This window comes from Gossypium raimondii, chromosome 5 (genome assembly GCF_025698545.1).
Source record: "Gossypium raimondii isolate GPD5lz chromosome 5, ASM2569854v1, whole genome shotgun sequence".
Taxonomy (NCBI): domain Eukaryota; kingdom Viridiplantae; phylum Streptophyta; class Magnoliopsida; order Malvales; family Malvaceae; genus Gossypium; species Gossypium raimondii.
Window position 1 is genome coordinate 9,805,706 of NC_068569.1, and position 11,752 is coordinate 9,817,457.

General features: G+C 31.8%; 1 protein-coding gene across 1 annotated transcript; it reads right to left on the bottom strand.

Annotated features, from left to right (window-relative positions):
- Positions 1-1,286: 1,286 nt before the first annotated feature.
- Positions 1,287-5,033, bottom strand: LOC105769205 (ADP,ATP carrier protein 1, chloroplastic). Its single transcript, XM_012589680.2, has 5 exons — positions 4,034-5,033; positions 2,866-3,120; positions 2,412-2,555; positions 1,976-2,323; positions 1,287-1,890 (listed from the first exon to the last, which is right to left on the bottom strand). Exons 1-5 carry the CDS (start codon positions 4,787-4,789, stop codon positions 1,534-1,536), a joined length of 1,860 nt encoding a protein of 619 aa, XP_012445134.1. The 5' UTR covers positions 4,790-5,033; the 3' UTR covers positions 1,287-1,533.
- Positions 5,034-11,752: the final 6,719 nt, after the last annotated feature.

The window sequence follows — 11,752 nt, forward strand, 5'->3', positions numbered from 1 at the left end:
TGGTGGGGGGGATAATATATGACCAACCTTAGTGACTCTGAACTGAAACTGTTCTGTTTCTTCAATGGTGTTACTATGATAACAGCAGAGGCGGATTTAGGGTGGCAGGGCCCGCCCCCTAAAATAGAAATTTTATTATTTTAATTCTTTAAATTTTTAAAATTTTTAATTAGTAAAGATAAAATTATATTTTAATTTTCTAAAAATGATACAAATTTAACTTAACCCTTAAAATTTTATAAAGATATAGACAATTTAATTTCAGCTCCTGAAATTTTTTCCTCGCTTTGCCCTGGATAACAGGGTAAAGACTAATGAATGCCTAGCTAGCGAAGCCTTATTAGCTCGGCTTGGAAAACCATAAACAATAAACAAAATCCGAACCTTGCTACTAATTTGTACGTACCTAGCTACCATCCCATTGCAAAAGCACTCAAATGAGAACTTTTCCCAAGTAATTTGAAAACCAATGGCTTCTATTTCTTCCAAAACCATATGATTGTTCATCTGCTTTTTTGTTCTTTGAATCATCGGGATATTGAAGAGTATCCACAAGAACATTTATGTTACGTTTGGTTGGAGTGTTAATTTTTTCACATGCTTTAGTCATACTCATCGGTTAGTTTATTATTTTTTTCACTTGTTTTGGTCATTGATTAGCTATAAACTAATCACATTTAGCTATTTTAAACTCTTATTTTTCACAAAAAAATTTACTCATCTTTCTAACTACATATTTAAATTATACTAATTATATTTTATTTTATATCTTCACTATTTTAGAACATAAGTGTTAAATAAAAATTATTATTACATTAATAACCAAATGTAAACATTAAGGATAGTTAATGATGATGATTAATGATGGTGTGACGGTCAAAATCATTAAGCAATCTGTCTGAAGTCGAGGTGGAAGACTGAAAGCAAAGGCTCTGTTGCTCAGGATTTATACAACATGAATTACTGTGTCAAAACTAATACAAATATATAACACCTTAAAAACAGCATGACAACTGGTTTTAACTTTCAACAAGACAGAACATTTGGCTTCTGGAAAACAAATTGAGCTTCAGTTGACACTCCCTGATTCTAATTAGTTTGCAGATTGATCCTCAACCTCATATAACCAGAAACCAAAAAGAAGGGCATTGAATTAAGTGCGAGAACAGCTGTTCTGATGAAACCATTGGTGAAGGGTTCAGAGTGCCATAAACAGTATGAAACGTAATCGTTTTTTATGTATGTGCCATGTACAAACCTCCGTTAATAAGCAACTTCCATAAAGATTTTGGAGATCAAAAAGGGGCTTAGATTGATGTGAATCTAAATGCAATTCTACAGGATACAGTAGCTAAACAAACACTAAGCTCAACATCTGAGGAAAGGGAGTTAAAAGAACAGTCGAGAGTGAAGCAAGCATTTTTGCTTTTAGCTATTATTCTTTCTATAAATATAAAGTAAATTCTAGAGCCAGTAGTCACCTAGCACCGCTGCTTATTCTTTCTGTTCCATAACAAGTGGAAGAATTACTTCCTAGATATTGCTCGGAGTTGATGTTTCAGATGAACTTCCGGGCGAGTCACCCGCTACTGAGTCTACTGATGAACCACTTGGAGAGACACTTCCACTTTCGGACACGATTGGTATCTTAACAGCTGCTCTTTCCATCTCCTTCTCAAGTTCTTCTTCCCTACGCAATGCAGTGAATTGGACATCCAAAGACCTGGCTGCCGACAGCCATGCAAAAACAATCACCATAAGTATCCCTCCAAGGTATGGGGTAGAATTTGCAAGTGATCCAAAGGTCAAGATCATGAACTGCTGGATCAGAGCACCCCCGGACTTCCCCAACGGGTTGCAGACAACATCAATGGCAGCCTTCCCTTTAACCTAAAGGTAGCATCAAATAGGTTCCAATTAAAACGACAAGAAGACACACAAAAAAAATTGAAGTTGAAATTGCAAGATTCCAAACCTTGGTGTCCTCGTCCAATGGAATATAGGCCATTTCTTTGCAAGGATCAAATAAACTGTACTTTGCACTCTTACTGAAAATGTTTTGCAAGGCACCTACATATACAGCTGCAAGAAGAGGAGTCATCCCAAACTTTGCAAGAGTGGGTGCAAATGGATCTCCGAATAATATCAAGGAAAAGAAACCGACTCCGGTCAGAAGCAGGACAGTGGGTGTAATCGTCGCTGCAACTCCCCATCCGTATTTGTCAAATATAAATTGACTTAGCAACATCATAATGAATGTTGCTATTCCAGTGCCAGTGGAGAAGTCACCCATGAAGGAGGAATATTCATTAGGGCTTGGAAACTGCAAAATGGAGAATCATTTGTTAATAAGCCTGTTAAGATAATAATAATAATAAAACATTAGCAGACCAATAACCATAAAATTTTACCTGAGCTTTGAGCTTTGATTTCCAGGTAACTTCAACAAGGTTGATGCTAATACCATATGCAACCACCAAAGTGGCAAGATCCCTGATGTACCTTGAAGACACCAAGAATTTCAAGCTCTCCATTGTTCCCATTTTAGGCTTTTCCTGCAAACCAATTGACAGAAAATAAATAAATAAACTTGGCATCATATATGCTTTGACCACACAATTTCACTCGGAATGCATTTATAATAGAAGCATGGAGACCCCCCCCCCCATTTGTGAAATCTTACAGTCGTAGGTATAAATGAAGTATTTTGACTCCAAATATCTTAGCAGCTCAACAGACTTTAGTATCAATGATAGACAAAACAAATGAACATTTTGGTCGGAATAAGCAGACCTGGTGCCTAAGAACCTATCAAAATTAAAAACAAAAATGATAAGCATGAAGAATAGCTAGCCAAAAGATTACCTTCTTTTTCCTGCTACGAGTGGGAAGGGGAACAAACATATTCACCCACCAGTACAGGAAACAGATGACTGCCCCCATCAGCACCACAATGCTCATCATCCCCCTTAAGGAGATGGCCCAACCATCAACTCCAGGACCCAGATTTTTCCTCAAATTGGAAAAGTACTTAACAGTTCGACCAGAAAAAATGAGGGCAACATTCGCACCAAGTCCAAACAGTGGATAGAATCTCTTTGCTTCATCTACAGTAGTTATCTGTACAAGAAAAGTGCAATAGCACGTAAATGCAGCTTTAATTCTAAAATCGAGTGAAGACTTCTGAGTTTCAACTAATGCAGAAAAACTAGAGAAAACACACTAACTAAAAGCTTAGAAGCATGAGTAATAGATTGCCGCTAAACATGTAAAGCAAATGCCACAATCATAAAAGCCTGAACTCTGTATAAATGAACAAATACGAGGTGCAAAGTCAATTAAGACATTGAAAGTTTGAACTGTTTAGAAGTAACATTCATTTATTTTCTTCTTGTTTGCCCTTGCTCCTATGCTTCATACATACACCCAGAGATGCTGGAGGAGAAATGCTCTCAATTATAGAATTAAAACTCAGCAGAGTTTCTTAAATCTCTCATACACCTCACAAAATTTCTTTTACAATTCCTTATAGGGTTTCAATTGCCAGTATCAGGAAACAAAAAACTTGTTCAGCAAATAGAATTTTCAAATCAAAGATAGAACAAGTTTACATCAGGAACCACCAATTTAATATATAGCAAAGAGAAAATTATATTGAGAAGATCATCAAAATTTCTAAGCCGTACGCTTTTTCCATTACAAGATCTACATATGTATGTAGCCATACCGGGAAAAGCAGAAAGTCATAAACCAATATAACAAAACAAGATAACTTGATGAGCGAGAGCAATAAATCTAGCAAGACCAAGTTATCCAGCTTAAAGGATAGGAATTATAAGTAATCTTTAGCAAGAGATCTACTTGTTAAGGGAAATCAAATAAGAATATTCAAAGTATATCATATTTACAAATATTTTAATGAAAAATTACGAAGTTCTGACACCAGAATCAAAATATATAAAACCAACATGGTTATACAATCATACAGGTGAATCACTTGCAACATTCAATCCCATAAGATAGTATAACTCACCTGATTAGCAAACCCCCAAAATAGAACAGAAATGACCACACTACCCCAAAGTTCAGCCATGACATAGAACAAGCAGAAACTCCAAATCCTCAGAATTGCAAGAGGACCAAGAAATCTTGGTCCAAGGACTGCAAGAAGCTTATCAGCAAGTGCTTCAGGGTGGATGTAATTGCTGAGAGGATACAACAGAAACCCAAATGCACCAAAAAAGATTATGAAAGGAATAATAACAGTATAGAAAAGAGCCTTCTTTGACAACACATTTGCCAACTTTGTGTATAACAACATGAACCCAACTGCCATAGGCAAATTAACCCATGTTTTCAAAAAGGGTATAATCTCAGCACTGCTTCCTTTAGCTGTCACAACCAAGACGTCTTTTGTGTCCCTGAGTATTGTGTAATTGAAGAGGATACAAAAGAACATTAACCCGAGTGGGATAATCTTCTTAAGAGTCACAAGCTCAATACCCAAGAACTTTGGCTTCTTCTCAGTTTCTCCAATCAAAGGCTGCCCATCGCCTGCAGCGGCAGCCTCGGCCTTGCAAATGAAGCTCTTCTGTTCCGGGAATAACCCATTTGGTTTTGCTACAACGCTTGGAACTCTTTTATAAGACACCGATAACCCATTAAGGCCTAAGGGTTTCGAAGCAAAGAGCCTCTGCTTTAAGCCTTGTGATGGGTTCAAAAGGCTTCTGGCACTGGTCGGATTTGGTGGTAATGAAAGAAGCCCTTTGGTTTTTAGAACAGCTTCCATATCTCTCCTATGGTTTCTTCAAAAGAATTGAGGAATCAAATCCCCCACAATATGCTGTGAAAATTTTCAGAACATAAGAAGGAAGATTGAGAGATAAGGTGGCGGGTTAGATTCTGGAGAAGATGGTTTTCTCGAAGAAAATGGCTACTACCAAAATACCTTTTTTTATATCAAATGGACAAAGAAAAATCAAAACCCTAAGAAAAAAACAAACATTTTTAATCCAGGTTAAAGAATTTAGAACCTTTACAACTTTACAATGGTTTTATTTTTTTTCTCCTCCCTTCAAAGAGTCATTAAGAAGAGGTTAAAAAGGTCGCAGGGCGTTAAATAAGACGACCAATTTTTGCAAATTATGAGAGAACAAATTGTGGACGACTGACTCAGTGATTTATGAATTATGAGACAGAGACACAGTGAAAATATAAAAGTAATAGTAACCTTTTTCCCTAAATCTTTATAAAAAAATTTATTTTAACCTTTAATTTAATTTTAGCTAATTTTTTTAATGTTACATACACGTAAATGACACATAAATATTAAATTAATTTTAAATTTTAAAAATTATATGTTTTTAATTTTTAAATTTTAAAAATTAATTAAATTATGATGTGTGATCGATACAAAAATCTACGTGTATTATCCAATGTCAATAAAATTAAAAGCATTAACTTTTCTATTTATTGATTCAATAAAATCACATGTTTAAGAGTTCAAAAAATAAAATATTAAAATATTTTTAAAAAATTGGAAGCTAAATAAATAATTATCCCAATATAAATTAGAAAAAGAAGTACAGTCACGGGTCAGGGGGGAAACGAAAAGTATCTTCACCAAGTTTGCAAAAAAGTGTCACGTGTGCATTTACAGTCTCGCCCAACCCAAAACACCTTGTCATTTTGAAGAAAATGATCAACTTGACTATGCCGATACTGGTGACAATTTTTTTTAATTTCTTTTTAAATGAATAAAAAAATTATCTCAAATTTTTTATAATATCCGAAAAATAATCGTTTCTTTATGAAATATTTCTTTTTTATATTTTGATAATTGGTTTGATAAAAAACCTTAACTTCACGGTTAAATTAAATAAATACTTAGGTAAATTTTATTATATGAATAAGTTAAGTGGCATTCTATTGATAATGTTTTCATAAATTTTTCATCTATATTATATTTATGTTAGTGCAATGAGTTAATTTAAGGTATAATCTCAGATTTAGTATTTAATGCTTATATTTTTCGTTAATTTAACTTTTTATAGTTAAATTTAACCTCATCTTTTAAAAGAGTCAAATTTGATTATTAATTTTTGAAAAAAGTCAAAATGATATTTTAACGAGAATACTAATTAAAATGTTACATTTTAAACACGGCAATCAGTATAACAATCCACATATAGTTCATGCTAATTTTATGATTTTTTTATTTTTTATTTTATAATTTTTGAATTATTTGTTGATGAAACATATAAGACAAATGATGTTATATTAACATAACATGTATATGGACTACCATGCCATTTGCTAAGTCAACAATGTTAAAAATAATGTTTTAGTTATTATTTTCCTTAAAAAGTGGGTTGACTTTTTTGAAAAAATTAAAAGTCAAATTAGCACAAAGAAAATAATGGTTAAACCGACAAAAAATATAAATATTGAGAGCTAAATTTATTATTATGTCTTAATTTAATAACGTCAGTAAAATCATTTTTATAATAAATAAAAAGTATGAATGTGATTTTGTTATCATATATTACATAGGGTTTTGAGTATTTTTAATAAATTGTTGGCATAATTTTTTATATTATCTTAATTTGTTTACACGAGGATATGCTTAATTTCAGTGATCATATTTAGAATTTAGTAATCGTGATTATCTACAAAATGTTTTTAAATTTAAATTAGTGTTTGTTCATATAAAGGTTTATTTTGCCTTTTTTTTATTCATGTTTCTTTTTAAAGTAAAAAATCCTTGGAATTTATCCAGATCCTTATAAAGGGCTAAATAAATCTCAAATGCCAAGTGATGGTAAACCCTAAATCATTGGGAATGAGTTTAGGTTTGAAATGGTATTTGGCTCCTCCGATAAAGGGTAACAGCATAAAAAATAGGTTTAGAGCCTAGACCCAATAATTAAGGGACATAATCACCACATGTTACTAAAATTAAGATACAATTGTAAGAACCATGGAAAAATAAGAGAAAAGTAATTATTAGCGTTGACAAAATCAAAATAGTGTTGTTGTTTTTTTCTATATAAAAATATAATTATAATTGTTATATTTCATTCGTGTTAGGACACGTGGCAAACTAAAAAGATATTTGAACAATAAGTCTACCACCAACAAGCTGAGATATTACCTGCGAACTCACCCTCCCGATATGGCTACTCGAGCAACAGATAGCCTAATATTTATTGGGAACATGAAGTCATTGGTAACCAAATATCACTTGGGTTCAACTGTTTTATCCCATCAAAGTCAAAATAAATGATAAGGTTTGTCCTGTCACAAACATCTTTGTCTTATCGAAGAAATCCCTCCCATGCACTCCATAATGATGACTAGATGGCAAATCCAACACGTTAACACCATAATACACAAGATTCATGCATATAAATACCTCTAAGAACAATGAAGAATAGATCGACCCTTCAAGAGTACTAAGCTTACATTCTGCCAACGCCCTTTTAGCCCCCAACCTTCGAGTTCTCTTCATTGTCATTCTCCATAATCTCCGACTAAGGGCTAAAAATGTGTTGGCAAAATGTAAGCTTAGTACTCTTGAATAATCGATCTATTCTTCATCGTTCCTGAAACTATTTACAATAATGGATCATGTGTAATATGATATTAACATGTTTGACTTGTCATCCAACCATCATTACGAAGCACGTGTGAGAGATGTATGTGACAGGATAGACCTTATTATTCATTCTAACTCTAATGGAATAAAGCAGTTAAGCTCACATGACCTTTAGTAACCTACAGCTTTATGTTACCAATGAAGATTAGGTCAGTTGTTGCCTAGGTAATCGTTTCGAGAAGGTGAGCTCGCAAGTAATCTCTCGATTTGCTGGTGGTAAGCTTATTATTCAATTATCTTTTTGACTTGCCACGTGTCTTAACGCGAATATGATATAACAATAATAAAATATTTTTCACTGCATTCAAAAAAAAAATTCAACAAAAACGAATTAATATCCAACATATTTGCCCATATATAATTAAATTGAAAACTAAAGCCAAGCAAAAATGTTAAAATTCCAACATATGTATATTCTTCTTTAAATTATTATATAATAATATTAAGGAATTTTAATTTAATTTTATATTTCCAACACATCTGGCAAGAGAAGAATGAATGACATCTAGTTGATGTTTTTCTTATATAAAAAAAGGTATTTTAAAATTAAAATTATAAATATAAAAAAATTACAAAACAATATCTATAAATCATATACATCGATCAGATCAGATCAGATACCGCTCCAGTTGAATGTAGATTCCGTTACCGTGTTGAATGTAGATACGGTTTGGTTGTCTCTCAGTGTCTGAAAGTTCCAAAGCAGACACAAAAGTTTATGAATTATTAGTTTCGGAGATGTTGTGGGTGGCTCCAAGGGACCTTTTTAGGGTTTTAAAATTAAATTGCTGCCTCGAGACGGTGAGCACCGCCAGCGGTGACCCATGTTTTTGTGAGCAAACCTGCTATTGTTTAATTCGTTTCAATCACTATACCTTGATTGGCAGTATTGGTCATCACACTTATCTTTGATTCTTCCTAGTGGCAAGTCAATTATGGATTTTATAAATATATATATAGTCAATGGCGTTTTTAATTATCAATTGATCAAAGGGTTATATAGGATATGACTATGATCAAAGGGTTTCAAATCTGGACTCTTTTTTTTTTACATATATTAAATTGATGTTTAATTTTCTAGTTCTGATTTACTTCATTTAGAGGTTGTTATCAATTCCGCAAGCAATCTCAATTTAAGTTCTAATTATTCTTCTCTGTTCTTCATTTATTCAATTCTGTTTGGTTTTTGAGTTTATTATAACTTTTCACTTCAAATCATGCTCAAGATTTACTCCAGGGATCCATTCGAGTTAAACACCGATAAACTCATAAACTTATTATTTTCTTTTTATTGCTTTGATTTAAAAGATTTTTTATAATCAAAACCTCAAATTAATTATATCGATATAGATAAAGGGATTATACCGGTTTTAAAGTGAACCATTAAAATTGAAGTTAGACCACAAATTAAAAACAATTGAATCATTTTATTTATGTTTTGTCCAAATCAATGATCCCTAAATCAAAGCTCTCCGAGTGCTTGGGCAGAATTTAAAAATAATAATAATAAAAAGACAATTTCTCTCTTTTTATTATTGGACTAATCAAAACGAAAAATAAATGGTTTGACCAATTTAATCATTAATTTAATTTTAAAAATGTTGTTGATAGTTTGTATTTTATATATAAGTTTTTTCACATCAATGATATGAATACGAGACATTATTAAATATGTCAAATTTTTTAACAATTTTGATCATATCAGTTTTTTTTTGATACATTGTTTAAAATTATCCATAACCCCTCCTCAACCTATAAATAAGAGGATAAAGCTCTTTAGCACACTCGAATCTACGTCCTCCTATATTAACATTAATATATATACCAATCGAATTAATACTGAATTAGCTAAATGTAAATTTTCTTAAATCCAAATGATATACATTAGGCTAATACAGATACTTAATAATCATGCTTATTTATTCATATGTTCACTGAAGATGTTACATTCATGTTGTTCAAAACGAAAAGGTTCCATACCTAGACCACCAAGTAGCGTGATAAGTTGAACCAGGAAAGCCCAAAAATCATGGCATAGAGATTCAAGGCCAAGATGCCCAGCACAACATTGCTACCTCCATTTTTATCCTTTAAAAAGGTTACGGGACGTGGTTGGATGGGCCCCTCTTTTCCGATGGGCTTCTTTTTCTTATATGTTCAATTTCCTTTTTTTGTTCAACACTCTATTCCAATTCATGTCTGTACCTTAACAAAACTGTTCATATCTATTATTGATTTATTTATATATGCAATGTCTATTTCTATTTCTATTTATAATCTCAAATATTTAAATTGAAAATATATATTTAAATATGTTTAAACCCACATCTTAATTATTATTATAATAAAGATAATGTTAATTAAATTAAAATTCAGCCAATTTAAATTTATTCTTTCTCTTCTGAAACTCATTTCCTTTTCTCTTCTTTTTCCCTTTTACTCTTTTGCGTATTATGTGAATGTATTTATAAGTGTGAACTTTTAAAATTAGGCTACATTGCTTGAAACTAATCAATCTCAAATTTTAAAATATGCTTCAATATCAAATGAAAAATAGATGTACTCTCATTTCAATTCACATTTTAAATAATGATAATATATATATATATATATATATATATATATATATTCATTAAATTCATTCCTTTTTATGAAAAATTTATCAATAAATTATTTTACATTATTACTTTTAAATAAATTATATCCCCAATTGAACTAAGCTAGATCTCAAATCTCTTAACTCAAGCTTGTCTTAATTTAAGAAAAGTGTGTCGGTTAGTCCAATTAATCGACATTATTGTCACATAAACAAAATTTTAGAGAATTCTTTTGGCAACAAAAAAAAATGTCATTATTTTTCTTTCTTTTTTCTAATATAAAAATATTATAGTTTATAATTATAATCGTAATTAATCATTATGATATAATCATTGAACTAAATAATTAATAAATCGAAATATACTTGATGAAAATAAATCTAGATAAAATTTAATTGTTTTTTAAACATTGAGTGAATGTCTTATCTATAATTGTTGAACCAATGAAGACTGTATGTGGGTGCGTTTGTTGTCAAACATCAAGAACTAACATGCACTTGGCACAAATACTATTGTACGCCTTGATGTGTGTTTGTATGCACATGCATTTGTTGTGAAAATTTAACAAGTCGAAACATGCACTTGGTACAAATCCTATTGTACACCTTGATGTTTGTTTGTATGTGCATGCATTCGGTGCCTATGTACCTAAGACAGCCCCAATAAATAGATCCACCGCACTAAATTTTGTTTGGCTTGAAATGGTAAATGCAGGCAACCCCTTCCTCAAGAACTGTTACACCAATGGCATCTTTTTTTCAAAGCATAAAATTAACCCATTTGGCTGTTTTTGAGTGAAACTCGTCACATTGGAGACCCAAACCGTACATCGGCAGGACCGGCTACCCCAAAATAGGCAGAAATTTTCTCATATGTGAGCCAAAAAAAGATGACAATGCAAAGCATATTATCTTTTCTAATACAGCCTAATGTTGTTTTCCCAATGTAATATCATATTATTTCTAGCTCAACCTATTTAAGCACAATTAAAGTGAATATCTTATGTTGTTTGTGGTCTTTATTTATATATTACTGGTTTAAATGTCCATCACTATCTTTGTTGATGATTTCAAATATTTCCTACTAAATTGTCTTAGACCTAATCCTTTTAGGGCGGAAGGTGGGGGAGTTAAAAGAAGTTGGGAAGAAAGTAAATATATTGCTACTTTAATCCTTTTAGTGCTGCATACCATGAAGCCTATGGTTGGTCTAAACCACCCGTTACGAGATTCCTTTTTGATTGTTAAATTTGTTGTGATCAATAAAGATTTATGAATAATGACTGTGATTAGACCGAAAGGTGTCTCTCCTATACCCATTGGAATTGGGAAATAGCTTTCAATATTATATTAGGGTAAATATCTTTGTCCACAATTTGCCCTTTCGAAATTGTTGTTTTCATGGCCGGAGGTGATGGAAACTTTGAATCTATAATTTCATATTTCTAAATGTCCCATTACTATTTGGGTCGCCACCAAACAAAACTTCAATGACAAAT